The sequence below is a fragment of the Camellia sinensis genome, chromosome 4, assembly GCF_055761805.1.
Source record: "Camellia sinensis isolate YWXY chromosome 4, ASM5576180v1, whole genome shotgun sequence".
NCBI classification, from domain to species: domain Eukaryota; kingdom Viridiplantae; phylum Streptophyta; class Magnoliopsida; order Ericales; family Theaceae; genus Camellia; species Camellia sinensis.
The window spans coordinates 50,472,607-50,497,315 of record NC_138964.1 but is presented as its reverse complement, the minus strand read 5'-3'; the positions used below and the strand labels follow the sequence as shown (position 1 = coordinate 50,497,315).

The 24,709-nt window shown below is 36.9% G+C and overlaps 1 protein-coding gene across 2 annotated transcripts; it reads right to left on the bottom strand.

Moving 5' to 3' along the window:
• Window positions 1-1,443: 1,443 nt before the first annotated feature.
• On the bottom strand, window positions 1,444-6,490 carry LOC114261436 (uncharacterized). Of its 2 annotated transcripts, none has more exons than XM_082924844.1 (2): window positions 3,678-6,490; window positions 1,444-1,708 (listed from the first exon to the last, which is right to left on the bottom strand). In XM_082924844.1, the coding sequence occupies exon 1, from the start codon at window positions 6,415-6,417 to the stop codon at window positions 3,706-3,708; it is 2,712 nt and encodes a 903-aa protein (XP_082780970.1). In that variant the 5' UTR covers window positions 6,418-6,490; the 3' UTR covers window positions 1,444-1,708; window positions 3,678-3,705. The 2 variants fall into 2 exon arrangements, with proteins under 2 accessions (XP_082780970.1, XP_082780969.1); XM_082924843.1 differs by having other exon boundaries at window positions 1,444-1,774; window positions 3,678-6,486.
• Between the last annotated feature and the right edge of the window lie 18,219 nt (window positions 6,491-24,709).

Genomic DNA, 24,709 nt, shown 5'->3' with positions numbered 1-24,709 from the left:
AATTATTACTTTTAACATTCAATTTAAACGGAAGAACCAAATTGAAACCTTAAAAAATTGACAAGTGTTCCAAAATTGTTAATTTTAATCTTCAATTTAGACGAAATGACCAAATTAAAACTAAATTTAAAATGTAAGAACTAAATTATTTAAATTAAAACTATATGGATTAAAATAAAATTTAAATCAAATTACAAGAGTGAAAAATGTAATAAACCCTAAAATATATAATATATCATTGAAGTTGCCTTTCAAATTACAATGAGTCATATCTACAAAAAAAAAAAAAAAAAAAAAAAAAAAAATTACCAACAATAGGTCACAATCAAATAACACAAATGTCATAATTAGAATTGCATATGATATACCATATAATTTTCCTACTAATAAACATTATCCATTTAGGTGGACTGTCAAAAAAATATAAAAAAGGGAGATAATTGGTGATAAATCTAATATAAGGAGGGTATAAAGCATTGGATCTGAGAGAGATTTTTTTGTTGATGAGAGGTCCACACTTTGTGTAATCGTTTGGTGGAGAACATTTTGTTTCAAATTTTACCCTTTGATTTTTTTTATCTTTTTGACTTTTCGTTGACTATCTGTTGAAATTTTTTATCTGTTAAAATTTTCTATCTGTTCAAACATCAGATCATCACCAAAGAAATCTTTCACTTTCAGATTTAGATTTGGCTAATTGCGAGTCAGAGACCTCCATTGACCCAAAAAAAAAAAAAAATCCTAAAACATCTCTAACAAGCTTTCAGTTTCATCTCTATCAATCTGCAAATCAGTTTTATCTAAAATAAAATTGACTGTTCCATTCTTCCTTGGCCACCAGAGAGAGAGAGAGAGATAAATTTATCTACATCAAAACAATGGTAGAAAGAATCATGAAACACTATTATCACCTCGGTTCAATTACAAAGTCAGAAAACAATATACTAAAAAATCAATGAATCTCAAGAGTTTTAAGGCTCCAAGCAACTACTATTCAGCACTAAAAATGAGTGATTTTATCATATAGGGGTGTATTCCCTTGAGAGCTCTCTAAAATAATGCATAAATTACAAGTTTATCAATTTTATCTATTGCTTGCTGGTTATTCAAATACACAAACAACTATTCAACAAATCAGGTATATATAAACATATATAGCACTAAGGTATATTAGATCTATACACATATTTTTCTATATTTGTTGGTGGTGGTGGTCCTGGTGATGGCAGTGTAGGGGTGAAGGTGAGACTGGCGGTGGTAGTGTAGTGATATTAATAAGACTTTAGTATGAAAAATATTTGCTACCTTTTAAAAGGGAAACATTTCATCCCCAACTAAGCTTGTTTTTTGTTGATCATGAAGAATATTTTTCGTTGACTTTTGTTTTTCATTATATCAAACGTCAATAAATACAGACCAAGCAAAAGACTCGAACCCAAAATCTTCAATATGAGAAATATCTTTACTACTTGAGTAGCACATAACATTTATTTTCAAATCAAAATCAAAATTTATATTTTACAGATTTGACAGCACACTCATTGATAGATACACACCCACTAACATATATATATATACATATACATATACATTCTAACCTTTGAAACCGTATCTTCAACTTCTAGCATTACGTAATACATTAGCTTGACCACAATTCGCCATGGCTCCGAAAGTTGCGCCACCAATATCATATTGAAATGCATCGCAACTACAATGCACAAATCAAAGATAGCTACAGTTACTGAATTCCGTGAACATGCTAGATTTGATATGCCTGTCACCCAAATATATTTTGAAAACCATATATGCTTATTAGATAGCTTCAATTGATGTATGAAAACGATGAAAAAAAAAATGAAAACAATGAAAACACATCTGGTGTTTCTCAATTTTAATGGGGAAGGAATTTCTTCCATCCACTGTTTTACTAGAGGGCTGTTTTACTAGAGGGCTGTTTGTTGGGGTTTAGAGAGCTACCACATATCTTATTTTGATATATAATTAAAAAAAAAAGATTTATTCGATGATCATAATTATATGTTTTCATTACATTTGTTTAAAGAAAATGAATAATAGGTATAATTTTGAAATTATCCATTCATTTTTTTAAAGACCAATATGAAAAAAATTATATGGATAAAAATATGGCATCAATCCAAATTTTATCGTGCATGATCTAGACAAAAAAATCATACAAATTATGCGATTCAAATTGTCGAAATGAGATTTATAATGTATTTGACGTACCAATTATCACATTTGTATTTCAACAATAATTAGATAGAACTCCTTCCCATATAAATAGTAGAAAGTAAAAACATGAAAGAGGGCTTGTTTTCTTCAAATTTTAAGAGAGGTCTATATAATTACTCTAAACTATATAACCAAACACATATTTGTTTTATTCATTATTTGAGAAGAAGGGTAGAGGGGAATATAGGTGTTGGTTGTAGCGTGTGAGCTGTCTAATATAGTGTGAATAAGAAAATAGGGGTTTAGTTGTACGATTTAAATATTCTAAATTCTTAAATTACTATTTTTACACATTAGATTAAATTTTCACTATTATTGATTTGCAGAGATTGTCTTCAATTAGACTATATGAATTGAAATAAGAAACGATAGGGACCAAATAGATGCATCTATTAATTTAGGAATGAAGTAAAAAATGTGACTATAGTTTAGGGAATAAAAAAATATGAAAATTTTAAAAAAATTTGTTAAATGCAACAAAATATAAAAATATACTAAATTTTTATATATATTTTTTATTATTTGGTAAATTTTTAAAGTTTTTATTTTCACAAATATTACTTTTTTTAAGTGTATATAGATTAGGTGTATATAAGAAATAAAAAAATTTCGTAAAATATTAAAAAAATCACTAAAAAGGAAAACAAAAAAAACTCAAATTTCTAAAATATAAATTAAACCAAACAAGGTAAATATAATTTTTTCATCCATATAACTAACGAATATTGATGCAAATAAGCTAAGTATAACACCCACCTAATTAGGAGAGGTCGGTGTAAATTTACCTAGCCAAGCACTCATTCTTTTATTCATTATTTGAAGTGTAGAGATATATGGGTGTTTGGTTGTAGAGGGTAAGTTGTCTAATATTGGGTTAGTAAGAAAATAGATGTTTAGTTATACAATTTAAGTTGTCTAAATTATAAAATTATTTTTTTAACCATCAGATTAGATTTTTCTCATTAATGATTTGGACAGATTGTCTCCAATAATCAGACCATATGAACTAAAATCATAAACAATAAAGACTAAATATATGCAATTAATAATTTAAGAATGAAGAAGAAAAAGTGACTGCATTTTAGGGTATAAAAGTAAATTTCAAGAGAAAAAAAACAAAAGAAGACTACTGAAAAAGTGCCCAAGTCTTATACCTCTCTCAATTGCAGCCATTAGAGTCAATAGCAAACCTTTATTTTCACTACTCATTTATTACTTCCATGACTTTATTTTATTTTATTTTTTTCGCAATATGATTTAAATCAAGTGCTTTGTATAAACATCAAAGGAAATAAAATAGCTTTATTTTTTATGATACAAATAAAGCGCTATGAAACTGAAAAAAGACTAGATAGCAACCATAACCAAGCCATAGTTTTTCATGATCAAGCAAAAGAATGCAGAAATTGATTGTAAATACTTACCAAAGGACATCAATTGCATTGGCTAATTTCACCTTGCTCTGTTACTATGAGAATACTTTTTAAATCTCTTTCCGCTTTTGCTTCGTTCACCTTCAATGATCCTCACAAGCCATTGAGATTTTCCTCTAGAGAACATAAAATATCCCATAACAAGTCCCCACACCAGTCCACATATATAACCCGGTAATATGACTTCCCAATTGAATCCACTTGAAGTATTGTCTTCTTGCTGAAACATCAAGGGTGGTGGTTGTGGTGTCCTTGGATTGCATGCATTTAACAATGGAGGTCCACATAATGCCAAGTTGTCAATGTAGGAATCATTTGAAAATGTATCAAATTGGTTGCCTTGTGGTATCGGTCCTATTAGTTGATTCCGCGAAACGTTTAAGACTTCAAGGAATTTCAAATTCCTTAATTGTTGAGGGATCTCCCCAGTGAGTTTGTTGGAAGAGAGGTCTAACCATTCGAGCATTGTCAAATTAGCAAGAGATGTTGGTATATGCCCTGTAAGGCTATTGTGAGACAAGTTGAGCCCTCGAATCGAATTTAACTTTCCAATGATCTGTGGAATCTGACCTTCGAAATTGTTTTTCGATAAATCAATTGCAGTGAAAATGGTTAGCACTTTTACCATTTCTAGGATTGATCCTTTGATCACTATAGTCAAACAATCCCTATAGTAATATGTTGAAGCTGAATAAGATAAACCAGACCTCCCTAAGTAATTCAATTTAAAACTAGCTTCATCGACATTCATCATAGCATTGAGATTCTTGAAATATTTTATTGGCAATGGACCAGTAAAATAATTGTTTGATAAATCCATAACTCGCAAGTTGGGGAAGGGAAATTTGAACTTGGAATTCGGTATAGGTCCATGGAATTTGTTGGATCTCAAAATTAAAACTTGTAGCGAAGTTAAATTTCCCAACCAATATGGAAATTTATTGGAGAACTTGTTATGTCCAAGGTCTAGCACTTGTAGCCTTTCGCAATTCACTAAAGATTTTGGTACTGGCCCCTCAAATCCATTGCTATCAAGGTTGATAGTTTCAAAGGAATTTTCCTTTGCAAATGTATCAGGAATGGTGCCAGAAAAATTGTTCTTCCGCAGATCGAGTACAAAGAAATATTTGCTGAAATTTCCTAAACATTGTGGAATAGAACCATTAAAGCTATTACTAGATAGGACAAGAATTTGAAGGGAAATTGCATGACAGAGCATGTCTAGCTCACCACTGAAGTTATTTGATGAAAGAATGAGACTAGAAAGGTTCACGAGTTTGAAGGTTGAACTTGGAAACCTACCATGTAGGTTGTTATTGCTCAAATCAACAACAGTTAAATGAGTGGATTTGAACTCTTTTACATGGCCAGTCAATTTGTTATCACTGAGGTTGAAGTACCCCAATGTTGGTAAGCTGAAGACCCAAGATGGAATTGTACCGTTGATTAAGTTATCACCTAAACTTAACCGCGCTAGATTTGGAAGTCCAATTATTTGTGATGGAAGAGGTCCTCTTACCTGATTGTTCGACAAATCTAACTCGGCAAGTTTTGTTAGGTTTGCACCCAATGATGGAAATGGACCGCTGAAGCTATTTGAATCAACATATAAATAAAGAAGACTTTTTACATTAGGTAAAAAATCTGCGATTTTACCTTCAAAATTATTACAGTGAACTCCCAAGTAGACGAGATTTCCAAGGTTTGAAAGTGTAGGTGGGAGCATGCCAGTGAAATTGTTATTGTGGATGCCTAAATGAGTCATTTCCGTCAGGTTTCCGAGCGACGTAGGGATGGATCCATAAAATTTACAATCAGAGGCATCCAACGTTTTCAAGGACTTCAAATTCCCAATTGAGTCGGGTAGTTCTCCAGAGAAATTAGTGTTTGAAAGCACCAAGTACTGGAGAGGACTGCTTGAGTTTATAAACTCGGGAAAATAACCAGTGAGAGCATGATTAACCATTATTCTCAGCTCATTCAGATGTGGTAAATGGAATATTCCGTCAGGAAATTTTCCACGCAATCCACAGAAAGAAAGATCGAGAAGTGTTAAAGAAGTCAGATTGAGCAAGGAATTCGAAACCACTGAAGATATGTTTACATGTCTAAGATTAAGTTCTCTTACCTTGGTTAAGTTTTGAACAAGTAATTCAAATCCCGGTTCTTCCAACCTCAAACCATCATTGTAAGAGAGATCAAGCGAGATCAATTTGCTCAGGAAGGAGACTTCTATAGGGACTTTGCCAGAAAAACTAGAGCCAGAGAGGTTGAGGTGTGTCAATCTGCCGAATCGACTAAATTCAGATGAGATTCGAGACATACCAAAGTCATTGAAAGCGAGGTTGAGCCTTTGGAGGTGAGGAAAGCAGTTGAAGATGGTGCTATTGGGGTGGATGGTGCCGTAGAGCCAGCTGCAAGTGAGGTCGAGGCCAATTACTTGACTTGTGTTGTTGTCACACTCGACCCCATCCCATGAGCAACAATCAGAACCCTCCTTCCACGACTCCATCTTCGGGTAAGAATGGATTCCGACAGAATCACAGTAATGGAAGCATGTGTAGGAATCATAATTAATGTAGGAAGAAGCATATTTATTGAAGGAAAATTGTTGCTTAAATTGGAGCAATGCAGAGCTCTGTTCTTGAGTGCACAGTTGGGCACGCAAACAAGCAATCTGGAAAAAACAAAGAAACAAAAAGAGGTGAAAGAGTAGATTGTTAGAGACCATCTTTGCTCCTAGATTCAAAAACAAAGGTTGTAATGCTTGCTGAGTATTAACAGGGGAGAGGCCAAATGCTTTATAGGCAAATGTAGGTGCAATGCAAAGCCTACAAACAAGTAAAGACTTTGACTAGTCAGTCTTTCATTGATGTCTACAGAGCTGGACCCCCTAACGTGTTTTTCACTCATCAAGGAAGACTTGACTTCATAAAAGTTGATAATAATCAATGGCTTAAAAGAACAATACACCACAACATATTATACATAACATAATTATAATGTTTTGTAATAAACATCGCAACATGTTATAATTTTTATCACTGAATTGATTCGTAACATTTCTTATCACAAATAATTAGTAATATTTATACTACATCGTTCATAACATAACATAATCATAATAATATGTAATTTTGACTTTTGGATGTACACCATAAATTTGTTCATTCATAATTTTTAGATAAAATGACATAAAACACTCACCACAAATTATGTGACTTTTATGATAGAAAATCGTAATTTTGTTATGACAAAAAGATGGGTGCATACTAGCATTTTCTTAAAAATTGTGTGAATTACTAGCAACCTTTTAAAATAAGGATCACTATATATCACTTGTTCTTTTTTTTTACATTTTTATATCAAGGTATCATTTGTTTATATTAATTTCTTAATAATTATCTTCAAATAAAGTAACTATTAATAAGTAATTGGCAGCACAAAATAATAATAGATAATCTGCAATATATAACATTTCTCTTTTTAAAAGGTATCATTTATTTATATTAATTTCTTAATAATTATCTTCAAATAAAGTAACTATTAATAAGTAATTGACAATACAAAATAGTAATAGATAATCTATAATATATAACGTTTCTCTTTTTAAATTCACTTATAGGACAAGTAGCTAGTAAGTAAGAGACCATAGATAAAATGAACTTTAAAAAAAGTTGGAGCAAGGAAAAATCCTCTCCGGTCCAATTTTTGGATTAGAAGATATTGTTTGCACCTTTGAGGTCTATTACAAATCTAATTTTAGTGATGTAAGTTGTTCATCTTGTATGCTTTAATTAGTCAAAAATTTTAAAAATTGATATGATAATTGAAGCTACATCAAATTTTTTTTTTCTTCTAAAGGAACATTTAAGAGTTGATTATGAAACAACATAGTTGATTAGATCCTATATTTGGAAAAATTATTTGGTACTTCATGGGTGCCGCCTATCTATGCTCCCCATTAATCATCATACATCATATCCCTTATTATTTCTCAATTATTCAACATAAAATCATGAATTTCACCTTCTTCTCTACACAAAATTTAAAAAGCACTACATCGCCGCGACACCACCAAATAACTTCTCTCATATTTGCAATGCCAAGCCTACAAAAGTAAACTAGTCTTCAATCATGTCTATAGAGCCCCTATAGCGTGTTTCACGCGTCAACGAGCACTTTGACTCCACAAATGTTGATCATAATCAATTGCTTAACTGCAATAGTGGGTGTTTGAGGTTTGTTTATTTGGTGACTATGTTTTTAGTTTATTTTCATTTTTATTGAATATTTTAAAAAAAAAATAAAAATTTTAAGTTTCTAAATTTAACTTGATAAGACTAACCATAAAATTTTAAAAAGTCAAAAATAAAGAGTAGATTTTTTGGCTTATTTTTGGCTTTTTTATTATTTTGGAATTTTTTTTAAAAAAATTATTTTTTAGATTCGTCTATACAAGACGGCCCAAAATATTAAAAAATTTTGACATAATTTTGAAAAAAAAATTAGGATGAATTACACTAACGGTCCCTGTAGTTTGGGACTTATATCACTTTGGTCCTTGACTTTTAATTGTGATACATTTGACCCTGAATTTTGAATCACGTTTCAAATAAGGACAATTGAAGAAATTTTTACATCATTTCAAGGCAAAGTCGTCAATAAAAAAAACTAGTTTGACAAAAATAAATTTCAAAAATTATTTTTAAGTTTAAAAAAATTATTTTTACTCACCAAAGATAAAATTATATAAAAATAATAAATCTTTTTTATTTTTATTTTTTTTATATTTTTACCAAATTAATTTTTAGTATGTATTTGGATGATGATCATGTATTGCGTAGTTGTTTTTGGTGATATTTTTGGATAGTTATCATGTAATAAATAGTTGTATTTGTTGTTAAAAAATATTTTTGGATGGTTATTATATAATGGATTGTTATTAGATTTTTAATGTATAATTGATATGTTTAATATATGAAATGCTTTTAATTTTAGATTTTTTTAATTTAATGAATTGGTTTAATAATGACATCAAAGTTGTCGCTATATTTGATTTTTGAAAAAATAAAACTAATTTAATGAAAATAAATATCAAAAAAAATTATTTTAAAAATTATTTCTACTCTCCCAAAAGATAAAATTATAAATATGATGTGTTTTAAATTTTTTTTTCAACAATTTAATTTTTAGTTTCTTAGAAAAATTTTCTGAAAATAGATTTTGAAAACCAAACTAAACAAAACTTTATAACCAAAAAAGTTCCAACATTATTATTAAAAAAATGATATTATATTTCAAACAACATATAAGTTAACTAATACAAAATAAGTTGTATGACAACTTTATCTTTCAAATTGAGCAACAATGTCTTTAATTGTCCTTATTTGGAACAAGATTTATGTAACGCCCCGAAATAACCCAACACAAATTAAGTACATTAATCAACGTCCATTAAGAAATAAAGATAGGTCTCCAACCTTTACATCATTACTTAGCGAAATGGGTACAAAAGTTCCACATGCGAATTATACATTCAATAATATAGAAATACATAAATCTATAGCATGTAGAACATCACATCCCAAAAATAATAAAATGCCCTCATGGACTTACAATTTCCAAAGCTTAAGCCCGGTTACACAAAATTGTCTTCTCGGACCCATACATGAATAGCCCTTGGCTAGCAATAAATCACAACAAAACAGAGTTACTTACTCTTCACAGAATATGTCCACGCCCTTAACTCAACGAGATCACCACATCATTTCTTGCACCAAAATCCCATAGGGGTGAGCATAAAGCCCAATAGAGAATCCTTATAAAGTATATACAGTTATGCAGATTTCCAATGCTAAATGCAAATGCCATGCAATACCATTTAAAGAGAATTTCATTCACATGCTCTTTTTGAAAATCACTGTGTTTCAACAATAACTTGGAATCTCAACAATTCTGAAACTTCCAATTTTATTCAATATGAGCGGTAAATACAACTCAGGTAATCCCCAAGTTGGTGTCTGCAAGTAGGCTCAACAAGCACTACCAAAAACCCCACTTTACCGGTTGCTAACCGAAAGGGAAGTGGTACCTCCTTTGCGCGTGTTTTCGGTCTTTCACCCCGGACACTCAGGCCAACTTATCAATTCATCTACACTTCCTAACCGGACTTGCCAACGTATTTACCTCATAAACATTTCCATAATTTCATTTCACATTATTCATTTTTAATAAAAGTTTCAATTCCCAATCCGATGTTTATGACATGCAAGGTTTTAGAGAAGCCAATGCAACCATTTTAATGCTAGAAATGCCAATACAATATGCCAAGGACTAAGTACCAATCTTGTAATAATCAATCGAACGAATATGCAATGCAATAATCAACATCATTATGTAACATTTCTCCATCATCGATCTTCCTCAACATTGATTGATTGTAATCAAACTTTCCACTCCACTTTCAACAATATCAAGCATGATACCCACCATTTCATTTTAATTCAACAACACCAAATACTTTTCACATTTCATGAACTTCATCATTTCTACAATGGCAAAGATATATATATATATATATGTATATTCTATTTCGTTCTTCCCTTATGACATATCAACAATTTTTACCTATATCATAGGCTCTCATCTCATCTCAACAAAATTTCGATCTTTAGCCAAGATTAGGAATCCCTTCACCTTTTTGAAAGAACACACACACACAAAACATTCTTTCTCACATAACGGAGGTGAAACCCTCAAAGATCAACTTATAGACATTTGAGATTTTAAACTCTCATTTGAAAATCTCTATATTCTTGAGCCAAAATCAAACTTTCAAAATAACTTCAAGAAAACTTTAAAATCAGCATCAATCTTGCAAAACATGCATATATAACTCAAAGAAGTCCCTACCTCAAGTTTTGGAGAAGATGAGAAAAGAAACCCTACAAATCAAAAGTTGTAGAAAGTTGATCTCCACTGCACACAATGTAGTTCTTGCTTTGCTCACCAAGACTTGTGAAAGAAGATAGATCAAAGCTCAATGGATTGTAAGAAATCAAAGGTTCTTTGAGTTTGGCGAGAGTTTTTAGAGAGAGGGAGGAGTAAAATGATGTTTAGAGTGAGAGAGAAATGCCCCAAATGTGATACATACATAGCCAAATAGAGAGAAAAAAAATAGAGATTCAGACTACCCGCACCCCGCACGTGCGGCACGTGCCCCCACACGTACAGAGCCTACTTTCCGCACGTGCAACCTTCATCCCTACACGTGTGGCCATCTCCTCCGCCCTCACTCCGTACATGCTTATTAGGCAGTGTGCAACCTTCCCAACTCACCCTTCCCCGCACGTACGGCCTCATCTCCCGCACGTGCGGCCTTGGCCCAGCAGCCCAGAATTTCCCTAGTTCACTCCTGGACACTCCGAACTCAACCGTGCACCCTCCGAAACAAGAGAAAAACAAACCTGGAATAAACAAGGACAGGAATTTGAAAAAAGACATCCGAACACCACAATCCCAATAAAAACAAAAGTGAAGGGACGTATAAGGAAACCGGTCATCACAACCTCCACACCATAGGAAATTCTGTTCACGAAATTTAAACAAACCAACCAAACTAAAGGGCTCTAACAATTATGACCATTCTGACAACATTATCAAGTCGCAACATCAATGTTAAACCAACATTTACCATTTTCATCATTATCATTTCATCAAAACAACAATTGCTTATACTAGGCATTCGAAATGAAACATCTTTGTCAAAAATTTCTTTTCTCACAATCTCATACTTAGATTAACAATACATTCAACAACATGTGATTAGCAAGTTTAACACTTTTTCCCTTCAACACTAGGGAACATTACAAATCAAAACAACTAAGCATTTTAAAATAAACTCGAATACTTGGAGCGAACCTCCACTTCCCATTCCCAAGTTGCCTTTTCCACCACATGGTGCCTCCATAACACATTCACTAACGGTATAGTTTTACCCTGTAACACCTGCTCCCGGGTATCTAATATTTGAACCGGTTGCTCTTCATAAGAGGCATCCTCATCTACCTCCAAATCAACCCAATCTAGCACATGAGAAGGGTCGGGTTCGTACTTCCTAAGCATGGACACATGAAACACATCGTGAACCCCTGAAAGTTATGGCGGTAAGGCTAACCGGTATGCCACTTCCCCAATTCTCTCCAATATCTCGAAAGGCCCAATAAACCTCAGAGATAACTTTCCACTCTTACTGAACCTCATTAAGCCCCGCCTAGGTGAGATCTTAGGGAAATCGTGGTCACCCACTTCAAAAGACAAAGGTCGTCTCCTCTTATTGGCATAACTTTTCTATCAACTTTGGGCTGTAGCTAATCTTTTCCGAATGAGAGCAACTTTCTCGGTTGTCTCCCTAACAATTTTCTGACCCAACAACGGTGCATCCCCCACCTCGGCCTAACAAACTGGCGATCTACAAGGTCGGCCATACAAGGCGTCAAACAGTGCCATCTCGATACTAGCTTGGTAACTATTATTGTAGGCGAATTCGATCAACGACAAATGTCTCACCCAAGAACCTTTGAAATCTAGGACACAAGCTCTAAGCATATCCTCCAAAATCTGAATGGTACGTTCCGACTGCCCATCGGTTTGAGGGTGATCAGCGGTGCTAAAAGTCAACTTGGTTCCCAATGCCTCTTGAAGGCTTTGCCACAACCGGGCTGTAAAGCGAGGATCCCTATCCGATACAATGGTTACAGGAACCCCATGAAATTGAACTATCTCTCTAACGTACAACTCTACTGAGTGCTCAACTGAGTCGCCAGTACGCATCGGAATGAAATGTGTAGACTTAGTCAACCTATCAATAATCACCCAAATGGCATCATTGCCCCGCTATGCTCTAGGAAGCCCGACTACAAAATCCATAGTAATGTGCTCCCACTTCCACTCAGCTATTGGTAAGGGTTGTAATAAACCCGCTGGTCTTTGGTGTTCGGCCTTCACTTGTTGACAAGTAAGGCACTTCGACACGAAGGATGCGACATCCCGCTTCATACCCTTCTACCAAAACTGACGGCCAAGATCATGATACATCTTTGTGCCTCCCAGATGTACCGCAAGGTGTGAGTAATGGAACTCCCAAAGCACTTCCTCTCTATAAGATTCAGGTACAAATAAATGGTCTAAGTAACGTACACTCTGATCCGAGTGAACGTTTAAACCCTTCTCTTCCTTTCGGTTAGAGATTCTACTATGGATTGACTCTACTTCACGGTCCCCTTGTTATGCCTCTATAACTTTGCTAATCAAGGTAGGTTGAGCACTCAAAGTAAACAACGTTGCACCCTTTTCGGACTCATCCAAGTGCAATTCAAACTTGCCGATATCTCCCGACATAACCCATTCTCGAATGGCCACACTCGCCAAACTACTCACGGATTTTCGACTTAAGGCGTCGGCCACTACATTGGCCTTCCCCGGGTGGTAGTGTAATTCGAAGTCATAATCCTCCAAAAACTCCATCCACCTCCGTTGACGTAAATTCAAGTCTTTTTGGAAAAATAAATACTTTAGACTCTTATGATCGGAGAAAACCTCAAACTTCTCACCATACAAATAATGCCTCCAAATTTTCAAGGAAAACACTACTGCTGCTAACTCCAAGTTGTGGGTAGGGTAATTCTTCTCATGAGTTTTTAATTGCCGTCAACCGTAAGCCACAACCTTTCCCCCTTGCATCAAAACACAATCAAGCCCATCTCAAGACGTATTATAATACACGGTGTAACCCAAACCCCTCTCCGAAATTATCAACACTAGTGCGGTAGTCAGTCTAGTTTTAAGCTCTTGGAATGACTTTTCACAAGCCTCAATCCACACAAACTTAACCCCCTTTCTAGTCAATCTAGTCAAAGGCGCGGCTAGTCTAGAGAAGTCCATCACAAAACGCCGATAGTACCCTGCTAATCCCAAGAAACTTTGAATCTCAAAAACATTCTTAGGTTGCTCCCAATCCTGTACATAGTCTATCTTTGAAGAATCTACAGTTACTTCCTCTCTTGACACTACATGGCCGAAGAACTTCACCTCGGTGAGCCAAAACTCGCATTTCTCAAATTTGGCATACAATTGATGCTTCCTAAGCAAATCAAGCACCACCCTCAAGTGAGCCTCGTGTTCTTCCTCGGAAGTCGAATAAATTAAGATATCGTCCACAAAGACGACCACAAAATGATCCAAATATTCTCTAAAGATTTCGATTCATCAAATCCATAAAGGAAGCTGGTGCATTAGTCAACCCAAATGACATTACAAGGAACTCGTAGTGGCCATAACACATACGAAAGGCCGTTTTCTGGTTGTCCTCCTCCCGGACTCTTAACTAATGGTAACCCGACCTCAATTTTATCTTCGAAAAGCAAGACGACCCTCTAAGTTGGTCAAACAAGTCATCAATTCGGGGTAAGGGGTACTTGTTCTTGACGGTAACCCGGTTCAACTTGCGATAATCAATACACAATCGTAACGATCCATCCTTCTTTGTAAAGAGAGTCGGCATTCCCCAAGGCAATGTGCTAGGGTGAATGAAACCCTTATCTAAAAGTTCTTGGAGTTGAATCTTTAACTCATGCAACTCCGTGGGTGCAAATCTATATGGCGCCATGGAAATTGGTGCCGTTCCAGGCACACTTGTCAATGGTGAACTTGATCTCCCGGCAGCGTGGAAAACTAGTAAGGTCCTTAAGTCCGGGTATTCGCAAACTACCCTTAGCAACTCAACACAAGTCCCGTCACTCTCACTATCCAAGAGAGTAGCAAGAAGGCCGCTAAGCTCGTTTCTACTACAAGGGTCAAATACTGGCGATAAGACCCGATCAACCCTGTCCCCCAGAAAGTAAAAACAATCACCACCCGAGGTGCACACTGTGACCCTCTGATGAAAACAATCAATTACTGCTTGATACGAAGACAACCAATCCATGCCTAGAATAACATTAAAACTCGACATGTCTAGTAACACAAAATCAAAGGGGAGTCAATGCCCAGCAACCTCTATCTCATAACCATGACATCCCCGATTTAAGTCAACTGTACCCCCGACTGGTGACTCAACTTTGAGTGGAGACGCAAACCGTGCCACTTCTAACCCCAATGCAGATGCGAATGTAGCATATATAAATGAATGAGACGCACCCGTGTCTATCAATACGTTAGCCAAAGACTTACACACAACAAAAATACCTCTCATAACTGAGGAACCCGGCAACTGCTCTGGCACGGTAATAGCATACATGCGTCCTTGTGGCCTCTGATCAACTTGCTCATCTCTCAGAGCATAGGCCTGCTGCACTGACTAAGCCAAAGCGGCTCCCTGATTAACTCGCGAAGTCTGAACTAAGTGAGCCTGCTGGTGGCTCTGAGTCTGCCTCGACCTTGATGTGCCAGATGCGCCTCCCAACTACGGGCAAGCTTTCTTCATGTGCCCTGACTGATTGCACTGATAGAAAGTAGGCCCTTGTCCCCTACTTTGAGACTGACTCTAAGATCTGTTTTGTTTTAAAACTTTTCCGTCATGATTCACCATGAACAAAAGTTTTTTAGAGAGTTTGTAAGCACACACATATGTATATCCCATTCAAGAACACATTAATAATTTTCAAAGAGTAAATAGATCAAAAGTTTTGTTAAATTTTTACTTACAATAACATGTTTGTTATTCTCTTCGTTGAAATCTTGCAGACGATTCCCACAGACAACACCAATTGTGAGACCCAGAAAATCCTCTCACATGGATTGTTGAAGATATCCAACGTAGAGATGAGCTTGACCCTTGTAGATCTGCAAAGATAAACATAGTTGACACCACCCAACTAGGGTTACCGACTGGAGACACTCAGATGATAAAGTTAGCAACTTGAATCAAAGAAGGAAGATGAATAAATGAAGAGTGTTGTGTGTGCTGTGTTCCAGAGATTAGAGAGAGCCCCTTGCTTTCTATCTTCTCCTTTCCTTTTATAGAGGTGTAATATTTGCTTGGTAGATATTTGTTTGGTGGGCTTGCTTGTTTAGGCAAGGCCCATAGTTAGGCCTTATTTGGGTTAGCTCTAATAAGATGATATATTTTCTTTCTGGCTCCCACAACTGTGTATACCCGTTACACAAAATACCAACTTGGTGTCTTGGGATTCATAGAAAATTGTGCGGCTGGGAGTGCATTGAGATAAGAAAAATAGAGATTTAAGTGTAGAAGTAATATATTGATGTGTACACTTAGGCTTTCATTTACCTTTTTCTCATGTTACATTTACAACCCCCTAGTCAAAAAAAAGTGTCTAGCATCTTGTGATTATCATGATTCACAATTGGCAACTTGTTTGACAGCTTCACTGGAAAATGGCCTAAGTGGAAATTTGTTCCCCAAAAAAGGTGCTAGCACTCTTGTCCCTAATGACTAATCTTGAAAAATCTAGAAATTCCCTAGATGTTGATTTGTGATTATGTATCAATTTTAAGCAATATATAACAATCCCAATCAAACAATCAAGACAAATCGACACAACAATTTTACGTGAAAAAATCACAATTGGACACCTCCAATTGTGATAAAAAAAATCACGGGCAAGAGCTGTAGACATCCCATTTTTGACCGACCTTAAGACTCAGACGTCACTGATTGAGCGCTCGGTGATATTGCATATTGTGCTCATTCAGAAGTTTCAGAGTCTCGGCTGCGAGCCTTGCCTCCGGACTTCCGGACTCTTTCGTGCCTTGCCTCGGTTTGCGAACCAGGCTCTGTTTTCTCTTCCCGAAGGGGGGGAGTGGTCTCGTAGATTATCTCTCAGTGGCCGTAGGCTACGTTTCGTGGTCGTAGGCCATTTTTCCCATTTGGAGCCCGGTTTCCGATTTTTCGGAGCCGACGGCCGTGTGCCTCGGTTCGAGACCGCTTAACCATCTCTGTTTGCTTCGGTTTTTGGTATACGCCTTATTTCCTCCCTTTTGAGGAACACTGTGGCCCGAGAGACCAACTCCGTGGTCAAACGCCACCTCCGGTGCTTAACAGGCCATTTTCGGGGCCCTAGGCCGCGCGTTTCGGTCCCCGAACCTCCGTTTTGCATCTGTTTTGGTTCATTTTTGGTGGAGACCTTATTTTCATAGTTAGGAAGCTTGCAGGAGGGTGGGAGGCCAGCCATTGTTCTGAAAAGCTATCTTTATTTCTTCATCGCTCTCCGACGCCCGTTTTCCTCACTTAAAAGCCAATGTTGACCACCCCAGGGCCACTTTCTTGAACCTTAAACCCCATATTTGTGTTGTACACACATGGGAGGCCACCAATATTTGGTGGCCGACCAATAATTGTGCCTGACCCTTTTGACCCCCTCTAAAAATTGGTCTTTTCTCTCTCCTAGTTCACTTTTTCTAGGTTCCAACCATATAGTTGTGTTGTGCACACATGGGAGGTCACCTTTTTGAGGTGGCCGACCAGTAATTCTGCTTGCCCCTTTTGGCCCTTGGTCAGCCGGCCACCTGAACCCTCAAAACCTGGCCAACCATGACTCCCTCACCTGGTTCCTTACAAATCTGACCTCTTTTTCCCCCCCAGATCCTGTATCCGAAGGGGACTCTTTTTGGGGGGAAAATTTGAATTTCATTTCCCCCCCTTTCCTTGCCTCTCTCCCTCTATAAGACCAGCACCTCTCCACCATTTCTAAAGGTTACAAAAATTTGTTTTGAAGCTCTTGCATTAAATCTCCCTCTCTCTCTATTCCAACCCTCAAAACACCCTTGGTTCTTGGCCATTTCTACACCAATCCATAGCACCACCCCTCCACCTCCATTCCAGCAACTTGAAGGCCATCTCCAGAGGCTAGGAGCATCATTTCTTGGACCAAAAGCTGTTGAAGACCTAGGCTTCAAGGGTGAGTCCCTTTTTTCCATTTTTTTGTCTTGTTTTACTTTGTATCTAAGCCATACTTGCAAGCTTTTTTGGGCTCCGACCAAAACTGTAAATAGTCATATTTTGAGCCCCTTTCCATGTTTGATCAAGGACCTCCTGCTGTTTGAGGTCCCCTACTACCACTTGTTTCTTTATCTCTCTTTAGGGCCAATTTTTGCATAGTATTTTAGGCCTATTTGTGAGTTGTTTTGGACTTTTCCATAAAATGTAAAATAGCTTTTTTTGAGCCCCTCTTCAACATTGTTGAAGGGCTCTTCTCTATTTGAGGCCTCCTGCTATCACTTGCTTCTTTATCTCTCTTTTAGGCCAATTTTTGCATAGTATTTTAGGCCTATTTGTGAGTTGTTTTGGACTGTGCCATAAACTATAAAATAACTTTTTTTGAGCCCCTCTTCAACATTGTTGAAGGGATCTCCTCTGTTTGAGGCCAGAAGCTATCACTTGCTTCTTTATCTCTCTTTTAGGCCAATTTTTGCATAGTATTTTAGGCCTATTTGTGAGCTGTTTTGGACTTTTCCATAAACTATGAAATATCTTTTTTTGAGCCCCTATTCAACTTTGTTGAAGGGATCTTCTCTGTTTGATAACAGAAGCTGCCACTTGTCTCTTTACCCCTCTTTTAGGCCTTTTCTTGCATGATAGTTTGGCCTTATTTGTGATTATTTTCGTGGCTTGATGTAAACTGTAAAGTGCCTTTTTTTGAGCCCCTCTTCAACTTTGTTGAAGGGATCTTTGCCATTTGGGGCCAGTTACTGTCCCTTTGTGTTTAATCTCTCTTTTAGGGCCATTTTTGCATGATAGATTAGCCCTATTTGCGTTTATTTTTAGGATTTGTTATAAACTGGAAATATGCCTGTTTTGGGACTTTATTGCATCTGTATTCATGCTTCATGATCAAATAATGCATGCTTTGTATAGCTGTAAGTCATTCCATGCGCCTAGTTTCGAATTTCGGGGTTCATTCTATGCATCGGGTGCCATGTTTCCATGTTTCCATGTTTCGGGGCTGTTTTGTAGCATATTTCAGCGCTGAAATTCACATGTTTGCATATCATGTTCCATGCCTTGCCATGCTTTGGGTAGAGTGGCATTTGTGCCTTAGGCTTGGTCCTCGGTTTGCGTGCATGTGTGCACGCATTTCGAGTGTCTCATTTTCATCTCATGGCTACTGATGTGAGTGTGGCTGAGGTCCACTCATGTTGGTGTAAGTCCATTATGCATTGTGTATGCCATTTCAATTCATAGCATTGCGTATGCTAGGTTGTATGTTAGCGCATTGTGTATGCCATGTTACCCCGTGCATTGTGTATGCCATCTCATAGTATTGTGCATGCTAGGTTGTATATTAGTTGCATTCATGCATGTCATACATATTGCATTGTGCTTGGGATAGGAGTTAGCCCGAGCACGGGAAACGAGGGACGTTTCGTACTTCGAGTGACGGAACGTGTCTCAATTCCCAGTCACCAACACTCCGGATTATCCATGATGGAGTTTAGGTCTTGTTGTGTTTATATGTGCATTCATTTCATATTGAGTCGTACAATTCGATTCCTCGGCCATCATGCATCGATATGCGTGATTGGTGGCACGAGGATCGAGGACTACACTCCCCGAAGAGTAGTCATGCATACATATGTGAAAATACTTTGCCATGCCCCTTTGTTGCTCTCTGTTGCAGCAAAACAGAAATCGGCAGCCTTCCAGAGCTTGGCATGCATTCCAAGAACAATTGCAAACAGAGGCAAACCGGGGCATCATAAGGAATTTTTCGACAAAGGCAACCGGAGCATGCATCATTCATCATCCAGAGTAGATTTGAGGCAGTCCCTGGCTTGCATGCCAATTTATTGCTTTCCTAATTTAATTTGTTAATTAAGTAGGGTTTTGTACATATTTGGACTGTAATTATTTATTTGGGACTGTATATTATTTATTCGGACCCTCTACGCGAAGGCACAACTGTAATAAGTGTGCGTGTGTGTGATGTATGTCTTCCAACCCCACGTCTTTCTCCCTTTTATTTACCCGCTTATGATGGTTAGATTCGGGCATGTTTCAATTAGCATACAGTATGATAGCATGTTTGCATTCATTCATCTGTCTTGCATGCACCGGGCTCGGCGCATCATACTAACTGCATTGTATTTTCAATTCCAAGTTGAATACATGTTTGCTGTAGCATTTCATATGCCATGTCTAGAATAGTCGAGCCTGTTATAGTTGCATTTTTGCATGTGTTGCATTAGGCATTTCTGTATAATTAGGATCATGCATGGATTTCTAATTAGCTTCTGTTTTGGCTTGGAGTACTCGGTAAGTTTTATGCTTTAGCATCCTTGCATGCGTTTGAGTGACTGCCATGATAGCATGCTTACCATGAGGCTAATTGCTTATGCGATATATCTGCTTGAATGCCTGTGGGTGAAGGTTGGGTTATTTGGATTGGAACAATTCATCAAATGTGTGTTTTAAGCCCACTAGATAGTGGCAAAATCATGTTTTTTTTTTTAAGCCCACCCGAGGGTGGCAAATCCACGTCTTAACCTACTTGCGGGTAGCACCATCAAACCATTTTCAAACAAACAAACATGAAATGTTTTATTCTAATTCAGACGATCCAGTCTATACTTGTATACTGTGCGCATCACATAGTAAATCTAGGCTAATAACCGGAATAAGAACGCATAAAGTTTTCAAAACTAGGTATCATGGTTAGTAGAGGCCGATCTTTGATCGAGCGAGCGAGGGTGCTCACGAAGTGACCTTCCCTAATCGTACCCAAGTTCCCGAGCCGAGGCAACTTTGGTGATGACGGACACGTGGCCTTAGGCAACGAGTCAGGATTTCCTAAATTTTTCCAAAATAAAATATTTAGGTGGCAACTCTGTATCTGGCAAAGCAGTCCATGTTTGGCACTTCTTTCAAAATCTATTTTCTCAAAACGATTTACCGGATTTGGACTTTTTGGTTCAGATTAAGAACCGTGACAATTTGAGTCCGAACTGTAGTGAGCCCAAATGAACAGAACGGGACCTCACCCTCCCGGGGCATTCGAGGACGTCTACAAGAGCCACAACACAATCCACTAAAAAGACATAAAGGAATTACATAGGTATACTCTCAATTACCTAATGAATCCATGCTCGAATTGAACCAACCCCTATGTGCCTCTTCCAACCCCATCTTCACCTCAGAATTGTCTCGATGATGAGCCACTCTAGAATCCACCAAAGCTTCAGGCATGAATTCTTCAGAATCCATCGAAGAACAACTCTCTCTTTTGTGTAGAACAAACAAATAATCCTTTGATGTATACTCTTTAAACCATGAGTTGAATACTCAATTAAACATCAAAGAAAACTAGCAAAATATCCCCAAGAAGATCTGGAGCAGTAATCCTAAAATCTGACAGAAACACGAACTTATAGAAATCTGAATCGCGATGCTCGCTCGAGCGAAGACTCTCTCGCTCGAGCGAGGAACCAAAAATGCGTTTTTTCCATAAGTGGCTTCGCTCGAGCCAAACAACCTGCGCTCGAGCGTGAAATCATCTCTTTCAAGTTTTTATACGGACGCAGCCTTCGCTCGAGCGAGCAAGGGCGGACAGCTCGATCCCCGTCATAATCAGCAAAGTGGCAATCTTGAAAGTATTAACATCACAAACTTCTCTGCAAGGCATAATTCGGGTTGAATTCGCATCTAAAAACTCATAGCCTCACTGAAATAAAAAGTACGAATACAAGTACAACTGAAAGGAGTTTTGTCAACCGAGATTGCCAAGAATAAAAACCTAACAATCTCCCCCTTTGGCAATGCCGTGACAAAACACACCTAATAAATAAAATCCTAATCACCCCAATCCATTACAGCCAACAAAAACAAACTTCTTTCTCAAGGTCATGATCTGCAAAACAACTATTAGGGCCACAATCTCCAAAACAACTATTAGTCCCACAAGAGTATATAAAAAAAACAATAAACATATAGCTAGATTATCTTGAAGCATGAGATGAAAAACATAAATAAATGCGACTTGGAGATTTTAAGAACATGTAGCATGAAAACCTGAAACCTAAGACACATGCACCGGACAACATTACTCCCCCTTTTTGTCACAAATTGACAAAGGAAGCTCAATCAACTAAAGCAAGATCAGAAACCACACAAGCAATGATAAGATTATGTAAATATCAGGAGCATGCAAGAAGGAAATAATAAAGAAGCAGTGCATAGCAACATACAAAACAACTAAAGCCAATCACCCTTACCAAACAAATCAAAGTGTGTATGCTAACAAACTTTTGCAATGATAAACCAAACTCCTCCTCACTAAAAGCAACCACAAACACTGAAAATAGTGAACAAGAAGAAACCGACTAAAATAATATGGTGAAGCAAGTAAAGAATTTCAGAGTTGTACCTAAAAACACACAAGATTATCCAAGAAGTACAATTACTTGAAAACACAATGTGCACAGCCTATAAAATATTCCTCATAAAAGAAAGTGATGCAATATGTGACAAGCATAGATCCCATGATAAAAGTGTGTGTGTGTGACTCTTAGAGTTCGACAAACACTAGATTCAAATCCTAGTAGTGATATGAAAGCTGGACCTCCGACAAGAGAATCTAAGCACAACTAAGGAAAGTCAAACCACTAGGAATCAAGGGGTATTTGGTGAGTAAAGGCGGAGGTTCCCCCTCAATCAATGAATCCTTTATTTTTTCCTTTTTTTTTCACATCTTTTTCTTTTCTTTCTCTTGCATATCTTTTTTTTTTTCATTTTTTTGCACCTTTTTTTCTTTCTTTTCCACACTCATTGGCGGCTGACACGCTCAAGAGTATGGAAACCGAACTAAAGAAGCATGGATATAATAAGGATGGCCTGGTTGGTAACTCTGAGGTAGCCTTTTCCTCATGCCTGGACTACAAAGAACAGAAAGGAAAGCCGTGGAGATGCAAAAAGATGGAAGGTGGTTTAAGAGACTCAACATCACTCAAGATATGCTAGTATCAGTCAATTCCTCTAGAAAAACAAAAGATACCATGCCAGAAGTCCATAGAGAAAAAAGATCACTAAGGCGGAAGACTCCAATATTTGCTTATACAAGAGGGTGTACAGAATGAGACATACTAATCAAAGAACACACACTCCAAAATGAGTAATGACCACAGAAAGCACACACATATTAACATGTAATAGAAATTCTCATCAATTCCAATATGTAACAAGGACCACTCAAAAATTTCAAGCTGGCAAACCATACTAAGAAAATCTTTTTGGGATTTTTTATTTTTATTTTTTTCTTTTCTAAACAACGCAAGACAGAAAACGAACATGCACACATTAAATGACTCAAAAAGAAAAAAAAAACACACAGAAACCTAAAAACAAAATCGAAAAAACAAATTAACACAAGTCAAGTTTTCTCACCCAAACCGCTTTAGTATGAACAAAGTTGTGAGAATTGCGGTTTTTGGGTGGTGTCTTGACGTTGTGGTTCCTTTCCCCTGCAATGGGAACCCGTCTCGACTTGGTTTCCAACTTCCTATTTTTAGGTCTAGGCAAATACACTCTCCCATGTAACTTATAACAATAAGGGCGAATATGACCATGCATACCACAATGATGACAAATAAAAACAGGGTGTACCTTCTTTTGTTTTACCTTACCAACTCTAGGAAGTTTGAGAAGTCCATCCTTATGTTGAATTTTTTGTTCTCCATTTCCTTGAGTTCTTGTATCATGAGATGTGGAAGCACTCTGTTTTTGCTCTTTCTTACCACCAAGGCCAATGCCGCTCTTGTCAGAACAATTTGTTAAGACCCAATGATATTGTCCAAAGTCTTTGATCCTCTATTCCAAAGACCAATGGTAGCCATAGCACACTTGAGTTCTTCCTCTTTCTTGATCATTAGTTCTTCCAAAGCAACTTGAGACATCTCGAGAGTTTCAATCTTTTCTTCATATGTTGCATAGATTTGTTGTAGCTCATTCCTCTCTTTCTCACAAGTCAAGAGTTCTGTACAAAGAGCTTGTCGATCATTAGAAATCTTAAGGGCACCATTCCTAGCCTCAGAAATCTCTTTCTTTAATTTGACATTCTCACTTTCACATGCTTTGAATTTCGTAGTGAGCTTGTCATTCAATTTGGATAAGTTAAGAGACTCCTTATACAACTTTTCATAAGCTTGCTCAAGCTCTTCATCATCACTCTTTGAGGATTCATCATCAGTGGCATTCTCAACCGACCTCTTCGGATACTCTGTTCGTCCTTCAGTTTCGGAAGCCGCCATGAAAGGAAGGAATTGTTTATGTCCCTCTTCACCTTGATCTTCATTGTCACTTTCATCTTCATTAAATTCTGATTCATCATCCCAAGTGATAGCGAGGGCTTTCTTCTTCCTCAAACGAGTGGGGCATTCTGAAGCAAAGTGGCCAAATCTTTGGCATTCATAGCATTGGACTCTTTTAGAGTTCCCTTGTATCTTTCCTTTCTCCTTCTTGGCTATAGAATTAATTTTGAGTTTATCTTTGCCTTTAGATTTATGAGTATCAGTAGATTCCAAAAGATTAGGATTCTTTTTCAAAAAAGATTTTTTAAATTGTTTAACAAAAGTAGCCGTAATCTTAGAATCTATCTCACAATCCTCATCAGAATTCTCTCCAACTCTATGAGCACTACTAAAAGCAATAGCATTTTTTTGTTTTTTTTGAAATTCCTATGTGCCTCGTAAGTTTGGAGATTTCCAACCAAGTGATCCAGCTTGAGGTTGTCAACATCTTGAGCCTCCTCAATAGCCGTAACTTTTGGTTGAAACCGATCGGGTAAGGATCTCAAAATTTTTCCCACAACTTTGGATTCTGGTATTTTCTCACCTAAATTGAAGCTATAATTAACAATGTCACTCAACTTGGCATAAAATTCATCAAAGGTCTCACCATCTTTCATTGAAAGTTTTTCGAAACTAGATGTGAGCCTTTGAAGTTTTGAGTGTTTAACAGAAGGAGTGCCCTCGTGAATAGTTTGTAAGATATCCCAAGCCTTTTTTGCGAC

Bases quoted from the DNA above. Each gene is read 5' to 3' on its own strand.
- LOC114261436 (XM_082924844.1), bottom strand. From the start codon at position 6,417: ATGGTCTCTAACAATCTACTCTTTCACCTCTTTTTGTTTCTTTGTTTT.